The sequence below is a fragment of the Lagenorhynchus albirostris genome, chromosome 3 (assembly GCF_949774975.1).
Source record: "Lagenorhynchus albirostris chromosome 3, mLagAlb1.1, whole genome shotgun sequence".
Taxonomy (NCBI): domain Eukaryota; kingdom Metazoa; phylum Chordata; class Mammalia; order Artiodactyla; family Delphinidae; genus Lagenorhynchus; species Lagenorhynchus albirostris.
The window spans coordinates 25699599-25714440 of NC_083097.1; the positions used below are offsets into that span (position 1 = coordinate 25699599).

The window sequence follows — 14842 nt, forward strand, 5'->3', positions numbered from 1 at the left end:
GCAATAGTACATTCAACAGGATGGTCTCTCCTCTCAGGGAACTGCTCCCATGGACAAGGAAGCAAATAAACAAAGAAACATGTATAACTACAAACTCCATTACGTGCTTTGAAGGAAGAGAATAATACAAGCAGTGATAAAGATGGTTTGAATTAGAGAGGATATATAAAGACCACAAAAATAAAGTAGCAATATTTCCTGCAAGCTCTTTAGCTACTTTTTGGAACACAATAATAAAGATTTTATATTCTTAATTCCTATTTTCCCCTATGTACTTATTCACTATTTAACCCGCAGAATTGTTTGGTACCACGGAGCAGTATACTAAAATATGGCAAAAATTAAAAACCAATAAACTGTGTGCTTCAAAGCTGAAAATAATCTTAGTTTTGGTTACTTTTTTTAAAGATTTCACTTTTATCATGTATGGTGTAATATTTTCTCTCTCCTGTCGCATATTGTTGTATTTGCTGGTAAATATACGCGTAAGTAGATGTAAATAAGAAGAAAAATTTTCATCTTAAGCTTTGGATTACATGCCTTAATATCTGGAAACACAATAAAACATGCTTAAGTGACATTCAGATCAATGTTTTATGCTATAATATAATTAGGAAGCCCATTAGTGTGCATTAACCTTTTTAATATTCTTAGTGCCTTATCAGATTCAAACTGAAATTTTGCCTAGCCGACTAAATCACATTCACTAACATCTTGATTAATTGTGTTTCTCGTGAGCCTTGTCATATTATCATCTAAAACTAAAAGTCAGCAACAAGCATTTGGGTTCACTATGTCTCCAGAAGCAGAGATACTTCTCCTAAAGACCTCTGACAACGATGATCATTACTTTCTTTGGCAAGTAATTAGCCGGACGCCCTTATCAGGATATCACTTGGAATATTTTATCAACTCACGCTAAAAAAAAACCCATTTATAATCTATTTTATCTGAATGAAGAACAGGGAATCATGCTTCAGACCAGTGGTTCTCCATCCTGGCTGCACAGTAGAATCACTAGGGGAGGTGTTTAATAAAAGTATAGATTGCCATCCCCACCCCAGATATTCTGGTTTAATGGTCCAGGGTGGGGCTCAGATATTGGCAATTTTTTTAAATTAAAAAAAAATTTTTTTTGGCCATACCACGCAGCATGTGGGATCTTAGTTCCCTGACCAGGGATCGAACCCGCACCCACTGCAGTGGAAGCACAGAGCCTTAACCACTGGACCGCTGGGGAAGTCCCTTGGCAAATTTTAAGCACTCATTAGCTGTTCAATTACAGCCAAATGTGACAACATCTGACACAGAAGGATCTACTACATATTTGCCAACCTGCCCCTGGCGAGGCTCCCTGTAGTCAAATATAAGGATTTTTTTTAAAGGGGGCCTGTTCTAGGTTCCCTCCTGCTTCTAGGTTCCCTCTCCTGCCCATCATAACTTGCACCCGTGGTGCGTGATTTCAGCCCACACTTCCATCAGGATTGTGTGGTATCTGAATTCCAATGTCTTTATCCAGTATCACGCTGTGTAGTGATGTCTCAAAGCAATATGATCACTTTCATTTATCAGTGATTTGCACTAAAAATGGCTCATGCCTTGGCTTTCTGTGTCTTGGCTGCTTTAAATATGTCACTTCTTCCTCCCCGCACCCCCCGCAAGCTCTTGGACTTTGAAAAGAAGAAAGTGTACAGCCTCAAAGTGGAAGCCTCCAACCCTCACATTGAACCCCGCTTTCTCTACCTGGGTCCATTCAAAGATTCAGCCACAGTTAAAATTATGGTGGAAGATGTAGACGAGCCCCCTGTCTTCAGCAAACTGGCCTACATCCTACAAATAAGAGAAGATGCTCAGATAAATACGACAATAGGCTCAGTCACAGCCCAAGATCCAGATGCTGCCCGAAATCCTGTCAAGTAAGCACACTTCTGTGACATGTCTCTTCCATAAGTTTGTTGACTTATATTCAAATATTCACTTGTAAGTTGGAAAAGAGGAATCCCGTTTTTCCAATTAGTTTTGTCTTCCTGAAAAACTACTTTAAAGTACCTTTACTAACTCTGCTCTCCTTGCTCATCATAAAATATTATTTTAGCAACGATGTAAACCTAAAAAACTCAAAATTGGGGGTGAAAAAACATAAAATGAGCTATAAGGAGGTTACTGCTTACATGGAAGTGGTACAAGGTAATGCAGCTGAATGGTCTGGGATTTTTTTTTTTTTTTTTTAGGTCTTAGATTTGTCAGAGATTGGTATGGAATGGAGAAAGCATTTTTAACAAACAAGGCGCTGTGCTTGAAAGTCAGTTTTTCAAGCGTGGAAGAACCCACCATGTAACACTTACAGGCAGAATTGTGCTCCATTTGGATGCATAATTTTTTTCTGTTGCAGACATGGATAAAAACAAGCACTGTTTCATGATATACGTCTGTGAAATCCTGGGGAAATTAAATTAATAGAGCTGAATCCAAATATATACTATGTAAGCAAGCTCTATTTTCCCTGTACTTTCCTTACACCTTCGTTGTAAATCATGTTGTAAGAAAGCCTCATTGCCCTTTGAGACCACCACTGCTTAAGCATTCTAGAACCTTATCATGAAAGCACTGGAGTCAACAACTTTGAGCCTTTACCAGTAGCTTAGTTGACTAGATGAGAAAAGTGCTAAACCAGAATAGTATTGTGTAAATTATTCCTCATGAAGAAAGTAAGCAGACTGAGAAGCTGTACCCGTGAGTCTACAGATCTATTCTGATCAGGGCACTTGCCGTGTGCCAGGCATGTTCTAGGCACTAGAGATATGACAGAGAACAGTACCAAGTCCTGATCTCATGGAGCTTACATTCTAATTGGGGAAGAAAGAAATAAGCAAATGATAAATATATGCTATGTCAGGTGAAACTAAAGTGTAAGCAGTAAAATAAGACAGAGTATAGAAAACAAAGGGTATCTGGGGTACTATTTTAGATAGTGTGGTCAGGCTTGGCCTTGTTGGAAATCATCTGAGTAAAGATTTGAATGAAATGAAGGGATGAACCACACTGCTCTCTGGGGGAGGAACATGCAAACAAGAGGGGAAAGCAAGGGTAAGGTCTGATATCAGAGCTTGCTTGGCAGGTAGGAGTAGAGGTCTCCGCAGCTGAGAGAGGGACGCAGGCTGGGAGTGGCACGGTATGAGGCGACAGGGAGGTTTGGTAGGTGGTGAGTGAAGCAGGGCCTACTGGGGTTTGTAGGCACTGGTAACCACTGGATTTTATTCTGATTGAGGTAAGAAGCCGCTGGAGAGCTTTGGGTAGAAAAGTTAACTAATCCAAAACTACTCTCTAAGAGGACCACACTGGCTGCTGCATGAAGAATACTATTGCAGATGAAAGAGTTTGAGGCTCTAAGGCAGTCGTTTTCCAACTTTTTAGCCATTGAGCCCTTGAGTTCAACTTTTTAGCCATTGAGTTCAAATGAAACCTCATGGCAAGTCCCACATCTAAGACTCAAAAATGCCTGGCTTATTTTCAGGGAATAATTTTAAATCTTTGGGAAAACAGACTCTGTTGTCTTATCATTCTACTGGAATACCTGTAGGCTCCTTAAATTGGATGATGGGCAACCCAAAGGAGCCACATGAGAGCCCCATGGGTCAAGTGTTCCTCCGTATACTTTTAACATAATTAATAAGGAAAATGAATGACGGCCTCTGCTCCTACAACACAAATAACCTTAAGTACTTTCCCAACGTGCAGAGTTCGTTCTACTGCATAAGACAAAAATCTTAGCAGGTCAACATCAAGACCAATTTAAAAGTGCTAATGCTGGAAGTTTATAAATATGAGCTTCGGTTACCTCTTTGATCAGTCAACATGCTTTTAATTGAAAGAGATAATGTCTTCTGGGAATGTAGGCTTCATTTTTATGTCTGTTTTACTTTTTATACCAAATACCACTTTTACCCATTGCAATTATATTATGTTTTATTACAGGAAGTAGTTAGCTTGTCAGATTAGGCTGGCTGTCAGCTAATTTTAAAGTTTCTTCTGCCAGCCTTCCCTTGGTACATATGGATTTCATATATAGATATAGCTTTAAGGATAAAAATACACATAGATATATTGGTATATAGATGCATATTCCAATGGGGTTTTTTATAGGATAAACTGATTCTTATATTCGGAAATTACAACCACACATAGTTTTTGGTTATGCAAGACATAAATATTGCACAAGTAAGTGCTAGACACAATGTTAGGTGCACAATTAATACTGGAGAATTCTTCCCCCAAACAATGATTTATCATTATGTAAGCACAAATCTTTAATTCTTTAATTACATAAAATAATTTTCTTCCAACAACTTCATATCACAAATATCCTTTGATTTCCATGGAAGTCTTATAAAATGTCACTCTGAATACTTATTATGAAAAATTTACATGCAAACACATTTTCTTTTCCTGACCCACAAATCTCCCTTCAGGATACATGAGAAGACAAATTATTGAATCACAGAATACAGTAAAATTCTAGGGAATAAAACGAGGTACCTAGCAGAATGATCTGCTATAATCATGATGAGATTGGTTACCTTTTTCCTTATCAGTTATTAATGTGACTGGACAGTAAATTTCTGGATATAAATAGAAATTACTTTGGAAAGAAAAACAACAAACAAATGAGGCCTTGTGTGCCTCAAATGAGATATCTTTCCTAAACAATGTAGACATTTTAGGTTTTCTATTAATTTTTAAAGCCCCAATTAAGGAAAGAAAATAATACACAATTATGGTATTTCCTAAACAGTCCTCTCTCTTTAAAATCAAAAGCCACCTTCAAGTAAAAATTCCTCACCCCTTACCCTTTATTTCAAGGCTTGATTGGAAAATACGATTACTTGTAAAACTTAAAACTATAGCAGGAAGAAAAGAGGCAAAGAGCAAGAAAAGATTACTGCTGTGTATAATTGTTAACAGCTTATAAAGGCAATAAGCATCATGTCTTAAACTTGACATTTTTCATGAAAGAAAAAAAATATATTTGTAGAAAATTATTAAATTCCTTACAAAGGCTATGAATACTGAGATTTCCTTTTTGGTAATTATGTCCTATAAATATTTATCATTCTCAAAAATGAAGAAAGGTGATCAAGCAAGTTCAATGCAATTGGCTTTTTTTTTTTTTTTTTTTTTTTTTTTTTTCGGTACGCGAGCCTCTCACTGTCGTGGCCTCTCCCGCTGCGGAGCACAGGCTCCGGACGCGCAGGCTCAGCGGCCATGGCTCACGGGCCCAGCCGCTCCGCGGCATGTGGGATCTTCCCAGACCGGGGTACGAACCCGTGTCCCCTGCATCGGCAGGCAGACTCTCAACCACTGCACCACCAGGGAAGCCCCTAAATTCTTAATAAATGTTGATTCATGACAAAAATGGCAAAACAGTAGCTATTTCATCTGTTTGAAACCTTTTGATAATAAAACACTAGATTTATGTAAACTGAAACTAAAATTCCATCTTGACATATATGTATCCATTGTGAACTTCATTAATTCTCTTTAAAATCAAGTTTAAATAGCCTACAATAATGGAATATATATTTTTTAGACACCTGCTAGATGACAAAAATAGATTTTATTAAGATAACATTGTTTATTATAATTCACTAGTAGTACTTTAAAACAAAATAATTAATTGAAATAGAATCTTGGAACATGATACACTATTTGCAAGTTAGTAACAAGAGTTTTTTTAAAAAGCATTCATAATACTTCCACATGTGTATGACTAGGTAGGACATTTACTTAAAATATATTTCTACTGAGTTGACATTTTAAAATCTCCTATCATGATGTACATTTTGAGAATTCAGCTGAAATAGGCAATTTTTTGTTCATAATGGCCTTCGCATATCAACTTTCTTCTGAGTTTTCTCTTTAATGCTCCCCCCATAAAACGGCGTATACATATTTTCCCCTTACATATGACTATCCAGACACTAGTAATAAATTTATAAAGAAGATAACATTTCTCAAAATCTACTAGTCTTTCATCAATTCCAGCGTTGAAGACTTTGTCCTGTTTTGGTTTCTAAAGCACCTCTTGGTTTTCTTTGAATTCTCCAAAGTCTCCTTTTTAAAGATTTATCAAATTCCTACTCTACTCTGGGCACTGTTTTAGTCCCTGTGGCTCTCCATTCTCCCGTTCATCCTTTAAGCAAGTCCATTCTTTGCATTTTTCCCGTTCTCTTCCTAGAGTGTTGAATAGGAAATCTAGGTTGTCAGTCTGGATGTTTATCTTGAGCTTCCTGAACGTTCCTCAGGCACCTCAGCCTCAACATATCAAAACTGGAACTTATGATCTTCCCCAAATCCTGTTCTTCACTCCTATCATTTGTGACAGTACCGTCCAACCGTTCTCCACAATTCAGCCAGTGATCTTTGCTAAGCATGAGTTAGATGGTGACACTCCTCTGCTTAAAATCCATTGGAAGATCCACATCCAGTTCAAATAAACTCCAACTCCTCCCCACAGCCAGCCCATCCTTCTGCAGTCCCGACTGTGGATCTCTCCGCAAGCTCATCTGCTATTTCCCTCTCCAGATTCACTAACCTCAGCCACATTAACCATCTTTTGCTTTTTCAACATAACGATTTTTTAAATAAAATGGATAATAGAAAAGTAGCCAATAACTCTACGTATGCACACACACACACACACACACACACACACACACACACACACACACATTAAAGTCCTAACCAAATGTCTAAAAACTTAAGTTAAAATGTAACAATTACTATATAAACTTGATCTAAATTACATTTTTTTAAAATGAAACTTTAGTAATGATACTCAGAATCATGCAACTTGTCTAGTGGGTGTACTATTAAGACCTCAATTGTAAAGAAATAATTTATCAGACTATTTTGCTTAATATTAAGTTACCGATATTCAAATACGTGCTACAGGTAGAAAAAAATTCACATAACAGATTTTCTGGGAATAGTTTTAGGATGCGAGAATAGCAAATCAAAGAAAACCTTTCTAAATTCTGCTCTGCATTATCAGGTATTCTGTTGATCGACACACAGATATGGACAGAATATTCAACATCGATTCTGGAAATGGCTCAATTTTTACATCGAAACTTCTTGACCGAGAAACATTGCTGTGGCACAACATTACAGTGATAGCAACAGAGATCAGTAAGTCCACCCTTTTACCACTGCTGTCCCTGATTGACAGAGAGAGCATCTCCACAAGGGCTAGTGAAATGCGGCTGAAACTCGTCACCATGTATTGATGATCCCACTCGATACTTATTGAGGGAAAGAGCTCTGCAATGATTTGCACTAATGTTTCTTCTAGACACATGTTGGTTCGTTCCTAAATGCAGAAGCAACTGTGGAAGTTCTGCAGTTTGGGAACAATAAAACAGGAATGCATCTGTCAACCTAGGTTGAATTGGTACATGTTGGATTTGATTCCAAAAAGCTTATAAATCAGAACATTACAGAAGCAGCTAAAAGAAATGGGCTCACAGACGTTGTGTGTGTGTGGCTGGGAGGAGGGGGTGGGGATCAAGTATATTCTAAAATGTAGTCATTGTTTAGAAATCTTCTGGATAGTCATCCTTTAGCTTTCTGTAGAATGTCTATTTCAAAATTGTTACAGAATTAAGAGATATAAATTGTAACTTTTTCATGGTACACCAAAGTGACTACTACTAATCACCAATACTAATCAACACAATGTTTAGAATGAATTTTATGGCAGTCCCCGTGAAATTTAAGGCAGAGAAAAATAGGGCCAAAGGAATACTTCAAATAAAATGGTTATATACAGCGAAAACTGTATAATGTAAACACAATGTATAGACCTAAGTAGATGAAAGAAAAAGGATCTTTAAAATAACATTGAAATGTTTGAAAATAGGCTTCTAAATTATAGCTCATTTTTTAGTTTTTGTTTTTGATTTTAAAAGTTCAAACATTTTTAGCTCAGTGGGGTATCTAGTGTGAAATACTCCATATCAAATGGTATAATACAGTAATATTCTTTGTCAACATAACTCATGAGATTTGAAGTGACTGAAAGATATTGACTAGAATAACAACCAACGTGGACAAAATGAAGCATTGCTTTCTGATAGTGATAAGAACTCCTCATTATAAATTTGTTAGGTAGGAATTTGATTTTCAGAATTTATGTGGACTAATGTGGATACCAATGACTGACAATACTTCAAGCTTTAAAATTATAAAATTATTTCCCACTGAAAAGATCATTTTTTATAACATCATGAAATTTTATTTTTTACTGAAGTAGTCATCTCGTGTGTATTTTAAACTTTGTACTAAAAATTTCTGTTTTTAAGATTTAATGTTTTTATGATATCTCTGAAAGTACTAGTGATAAAGATCTTTTAAAACTTCATCTTCTGCAGTTCTAACTTGGGAAGAATAATGTGAGCAAAATTTTAGATTCAAAGGAACCTAAGAATCTTATTGTCTAAACTTCTTAACTACCTTTGATACCAAGAGCCAAGAGCTTGTATTAAACCAACTCTCTCCCACTCCAGGGCCATTGCACCTGCCATTTCCTCTACCTCGAGAGCCGGAAATATTCACATGGCTTAATCCTTCTCTTCATTCATATCTCTATGCAAATGGTATCTCATCAGAGAAGCCAATCCTGGTCATCCCATACAAAGCAGCACCTCCATCTCTCTCCAGTCCCTTTTGCCTGTTTAATTGCTCCATAGCATTTGCCATCTGGCACATTATATATTTATGTGTTTACAGTTCGCCTACCCCCATAAGAACAATGCTCCAGGAAGCAGGATCTTTGTTATGTACCCCAAACAGTGGCTGGCACTACTTAGATATTAGATGCTCATTAAATATTTATGAAGTGAACAAACAAATAGACATGAGTGAAGTGAGTGAAGAGACCTGAGGTAAGAGACTCCAGCTCCTGATTCTTAGAACAGGAATCTGCCTTCCATACTACCCAGGAGATTATCAGAGATGACAGCCAAAATACTTCATTTATCTCAGGTCTTCAAACACTGATTCTGCTCTATCATTATCCTAGATGAGCAGCCTAGGCTTTGGAGTCAGACAGACCCAAGTTTGAGTCTAGGCTCCAGTCCTTACTATCTCTGTGAATATGGACAAGTTACCTAACTTCTCTGTGTCTCATCTATAATATGATGTGTTTCCTCATCTACAGTATGGGGGCAATAATTATATTTATCTCAGAAGTTTATAAGGATTAAATAAAATATAACAAAGTGCTCAGCACAATGTCTAGCTCTCAAACTAAAATACTAAGACCATTAACAATCATTATTATCCCATCCTTTTTCCTTCTGCCCACATTTTTCCCATCTGCCTACTTCCTTGGCTTCCTTTAAAATATGCTTCTAAAATTCCTTTCCTGGAGAGCTTTTCTTTATTTTGTGTTACTCTGGGGTTCGTTATACAGTTGCACTGTACCAATAGAAGTAGCTTTGTCTCCTAGATATTTCCGTCAGGTGTATCCAACTCCAGAAGTACCAAAAAATCTAATTCTACTATTTTGTGGCTATGATGATACATAATTCACTGTGGTACTCACAGGAGCCTTGGGGAATCTATGTATGAATGAGAAAGGAGTGAGTAACCATCATCTAAAGGGGCTGGCCATCAACATATAAATGCCTATTCCTTTCTTTTGGGCATTTTGCAGATAATCCAAAGCAAAGCAGCCGAGTACCGCTGTATATTAAAGTTCTAGATGTCAATGACAACCCTCCAGAATTTGCTGAATTCTATGAAACCTTTGTCTGTGAAAAAGCAAAAGCAGATCAGGTGAGTTTCATAAGAAAGTAAATTAATTAGCTCAGATTAATTTAGATCTTCTAATAATTCAGATGATACACAGAGCTGAGGGCAAGTTTTGAATTATCTATGAAATAAATGCCAACAAAATTATTACTATAAATAAGAACCACGATGAATGTTTAACTTGCATAAGAGAACAAACAGTTTTTAAGAACAGGAAGTTCATCAGTCTCAAAGACTGATGCTGATCCCAAATCAGTCTTAAGTTTTGACATAAAATAGATTAGTCACAGCTTTATTGGAAAAATCTTTACTGGTGAGCAGATACTTTTAATTACCATATATACTGGAAAGTAAAAGCTAGAACATATTTTACAATTGCCTATAATTCATAGTTTCACTTACTTACATTGCCCATCTGTACAAGCAGTACAAATTCATGAATGTTTTACTGTTTTACACATTTGTCCCCACCTGAAATCGGTCTTTTCTGACAGTGATATAAAAACTATGTTACAGTTTGTCAAAATAGAAGTGCACTGTTAAAATGCATGTTAAAATGAGAAGCTGAAGTTGTGTGTTTTATATTCAAATTAGCTTTTTTTGCAGCTTGACGGCTTATGTATATGCCAAGATTGAATTTCTAAGCAGCCTGTCCAAAGAGTGCCTCCATTTACTTAAGCTGCAATATTGTCATAGATCATTGTGATATTTTATAGCTTGGTATCACTCTAGGGCCATGTTTCTCAACCCAGGTGATACTGCCCCCCAGGGGACATTTGGCAATGTCTGGGGACATTTCTGATGGTGACAAGGAAGAGGGTACTGCTGGATTGAAGGGAGGAAACCAGGCTTGCTGCTAAAAATGCTACAGTGCGCAGGACAGCTCCACAACAAAGTACTGTCCCTGGCTCTACTTCCAGCCTGTTAGTTCTTTGCATACAGTGGATTCATTGTAAATTTTCTAGAGGCTATCATTTTAAAAGTAAAATTAGAAATCATTTGATCAAGCCATTTACTGCAAAACTGTAAGAAACACTGTTGAGTCAGCAAGACTTGATGGCAGCTTTATGGTTTCAATTTTAGTTGATTCAGACCCTACGAGCCGTTGACAAGGATGACCCTTACAGCGGCCACCAATTCTCGTTCTCTTTGGCCCCAGAAGCAGCCAGTGGCTCAAACTTTACCATTCAAGACAACAAAGGTAAATGAGCCCAAGTTGTCTTGTCTGTCTATGTATCTATATCTGCATCTATTATCTGTCTACTCCCATCACAATTGATCCAATATATAACATGGTTTCCACTTCCATTCACCACTTTGCTTTCCGGTTCCAGACAACACAGCGGGAATCTTAACTCGGAAAAATGGCTACAATAGACACGAGATGAGCACCTATCTCCTGCCTGTGGTCATATCAGACAATGACTACCCAGTCCAAAGCAGCACTGGGACAGTGACTGTCCGGGTCTGTGCGTGTGACCACCAAGGGAACATGCAGTCCTGCCACGCGGAGGCCCTCGTCCACCCCACGGGACTGAGCACGGGGGCTCTGGTTGCCATCCTGCTGTGCATCGTGACCCTACTAGGTAAACTGCTTCTCCCTGCATCCTATCTCCCCATGCTGAGGGGCACACACTGTTACTGTGGCTCTCTAGATTTATCCTCCTCCCGCATTAAGGCATACAGCCCGATCTAGGTGAGGAGAGTTATGTGCTGAGAATCTTATGTGGTTCACCCACGAACTAGTTTTTGCTTGAAAATGGCTTTGGAGAATGAACAGCTGTGAAACTTGCCCATGTCTTTCCCTACCCAGGGAGTCATTCCACCAAAAGAAATCTCTTTTCTATCAGACTGGGAATGAACCACAGGGGGATTTGAGGGCCATATAAATATGCCCTTTCCATTTCATTTGTTGTTTAATATTTAACCTGGAAAACGTTAAATTTTCAAAGAACAAAAGTCATTGGACATGGGGTATGTAATGAAGGCCATTTCTACAAAGGTAAAGTTTAAAGATCAATGGGAAAGTGGAAAGAGAAATGTGATGACTTTTTTTTTTCTCATACAGGAGAATAAATCGTGGTGAAATTTTCTTTATCTCAGAAAACTTATTTGGATCCACCCACTTAAATAACTACCTTCTTAGCATTGCTCTCTGATTGCCACATACACAATGTCTATTATTTCTCAGACTCTCAATAATAAATAACGTTTGTGACTCAGGAAATAAATCTTTGACCTAAAAGAAATGAATGAATAGTGAAAATCAAGATCTAATGGTGAATCAAAGGAAATTTTTACCCCCAACCAACTAATTAAGTGCACAAGTTGAGCTCAAAATGCTCCAAAGTCCCTTGACTGTTGTGAACTAAGAAATCAAATGTTAGTTAATGCAGCCCTTCAAAAAAAAGAAGTTAAGATTTGAGAAGCTTGTCTACACCATGGGGGGAAAAAATAAGCCAGAGTTAACCTGGATTTCACAGAAGGAGAGAAACTCCTTTTTAAAAAATGACAATATAGTGACTTCGAAAAGAGGAAAGGAAAACCTCCATTTCTCCAAGAAGAGAAAGCCTAGGGATCCCTGTTCAAGAGTTTCACGTTCCAGATCAGCTCTGCTAATTATAACAGAGTCTTGAAACTCGGCTAAAGAACTGTGATTCTCTTTGTCAGCTAAGATTTGGGGGAAGTATTTTAAGATATGAGGGTAAATAAAAACTGACAGTATGCAAAGACAAATCAGTGTTCTAATGGTGTGAGTCTGTAAAAACTGTTTTCCAAGAGAAAGATATGAATATTCTTTTTGATTAAAAAAAGAGGTTATATGGGCTTCCCTGGTGGCGCAGTGGTTGAGAGTCCGCCTGCCGATGCAGGGGACACGGGTTCGTGCCTCGGTCTGGGAAGATCCCACATGCCGCGGAGTGGCTAGGCCCATGAGCCATGGCCACTGAGCCTGTGCTCCCCGGCGGGAGAGGCCACAACAGTGACAGGCCCGCGTACCGCAAAAAAAAAAAAAAAAAAAAAAAAGAGGTTATTTTTAGAAGGGCTAGACTGGCATGCCATACTCAGGTAGAATTCCATGGACTCATGGTCTATGGAGGAAGAGCCAGCTTTCATCTCATAGAGGTCATGCTTCCCTTCCCTCATCATCTACCCACTTTGTCCTCCCCCTTAGTTTCCTTCTAACCAGCTCCCTATGTCCTCTCTTTTCATCTTTTCCCTCCAGTGACTTCACTGTCTCCTCATTACTTCTAATTTGCCTCAGTGTTTCCCACATCTTGTCTAGTCTCTTTGGAATTCTGTACCTAATTAAAAAGGAGAAAAATGGGAGCTAATCTTTACTAGGCTCACAGCATGGGCTAGACACTGGGCAAGATGCTTTACAAATGTCTTTCTCACTTAATCCTCAGAACCATCTAGTCTATATTTATCTGCATCTTACATATGAAAACAGAGGCCCCAGGGTGTGAAGCCAAGTTACACAGCTAACAAGTGGTAGAGCTAAGTTCCAAACGCAGGTCTTTACCCTGCCGACCCCTGGTGCTTCCACACTGTACTCTATTTTCTCCATGAACTTATAGAATGCAGTGTAACTTTCAGGCTGAAAGAGAGCTCGAACTAAAAATGAGACCATTGAAGAAAGTGGCCGCAAACCTGAGAGTTGGTAAGAGAAGGAAAGCCACATTGATATAGGAGGAAATCTGCCGTCAAGAAAGTGGATCATGTGGCATCTGTTGTTTTTGTCAATAAAGCAACAGTAAAAACAACTACTACATCTCGTGCTTCTTTGGTGCTTTAGAGTTGGCATAATAACTTTCACACTGGGCACTGTGTTATTGCTTCTCTTTTACAGAGAAGGAAACTGACTTAGAAAGGTCGGATCGTTTAAGTGAACCTAGATCTGCTGATCTCAGATGCCTTGCTACCTTCCAGTTTTATGATGGGATTTGAACACAAATTTGTCCAAGCACGCTGGGCCCAAATATCTCACTGCTGTCCTCTGGCCTCAAGGGGGTAGAGAAAAGGGAAGGGCTCAGTTACAGAGAAGGCAGCATTTTACTTTCTCAGAGTGTTTTTGTTCCATGTGCTTAGAACTCACATTTTCGGTTTATAAAAATTAGCTTTGAAAAAGATCTTCCTTTTAGACAGTTACACCCTCAGGAAATTCTGTTCAGATGTGCATTGGGCCAATAAGAAAAGATATAGGCAGTTGTAACAGTAGGAGAATTAGGCAGTGCACAAATGCCTTTAAATTACTGAATGTGCCCTCTGTCTTCTAGACAATTGCACTTTCAGGTGTGCACAGGAGTAAAAGACAAGATATAGGCACCTTAAGCTGCGGAAAAATCAGGAAGTGATAAATGCCTGCTATCTTGCCTTAAACGTTGGAATGAACCCGTGTCCATCAGAATTTATTTCTTTGAGCAACAGTTAGCTTGATTCTATTCTCTATCCCAAAGGCTGTCCTTATTTACAACCCTCTGTTTTGCAAATCCGCGTCACACTGGAAACCAGCATAAAAGGTAGATTAAGAGCATCCCTCCACCCAAAGCCGTGCAATTTTCCACCCACCTGGACCCCCGGGTAAAGTGAAGGCATACAAAGAACACACAGCCCCACGTGACATGGCCCTTCCTACTCCGCTCGTCTCCCCGGCACCTCACACGCTGCAGGCACACCCCCACCCCGTGGCCTTCCTCCTAGCTCTGTCCTCTTCTCCAGATAGTTCCTTAGATAACTCCTCATCTCTTTGCTCAGATGTTACTTCCTCAATGATGCAGTCTCCCCTCCCGAAAATATATACAGCCCCTCAAACGTACACGGAAGTCCTTCCCATCCTCCTTACTCTGCCCTACTTTTTCTTGTTTCCATTGCACTTATCACCTTATGATAATTTCCTTATGACATACATTGTTTTTTTCTGTCTCTATCCGCCACCCCACCACCACCACTCCTGCCTCCCTTTTTCAGACAGGCTCTTGATCTTTTTTCTTTATTATTATTGATAATGCTTAGAACTATACCCGGCACA

The 14842-nt window shown here is 38.6% G+C and overlaps 1 protein-coding gene across 2 annotated transcripts in view; it reads left to right on the top strand.

The window, feature by feature from the left end:
- CDH6 (cadherin 6) overlaps positions 1 to 14842 on the top strand; it is a 129422-nt gene that overhangs the window by 106739 nt on the left and 7841 nt on the right. For both annotated transcript variants that reach the window (XM_060146902.1, XM_060146903.1), the window contains 5 exons: positions 1663 to 1916; positions 7052 to 7188; positions 9716 to 9837; positions 10897 to 11014; positions 11148 to 11399. In XM_060146902.1, the coding sequence (XP_060002885.1) occupies positions 1663 to 1916; positions 7052 to 7188; positions 9716 to 9837; positions 10897 to 11014; positions 11148 to 11399 (883 nt within the window). The remainder of the gene's footprint in view (positions 1 to 1662; positions 1917 to 7051; positions 7189 to 9715; positions 9838 to 10896; positions 11015 to 11147; positions 11400 to 14842) is intronic.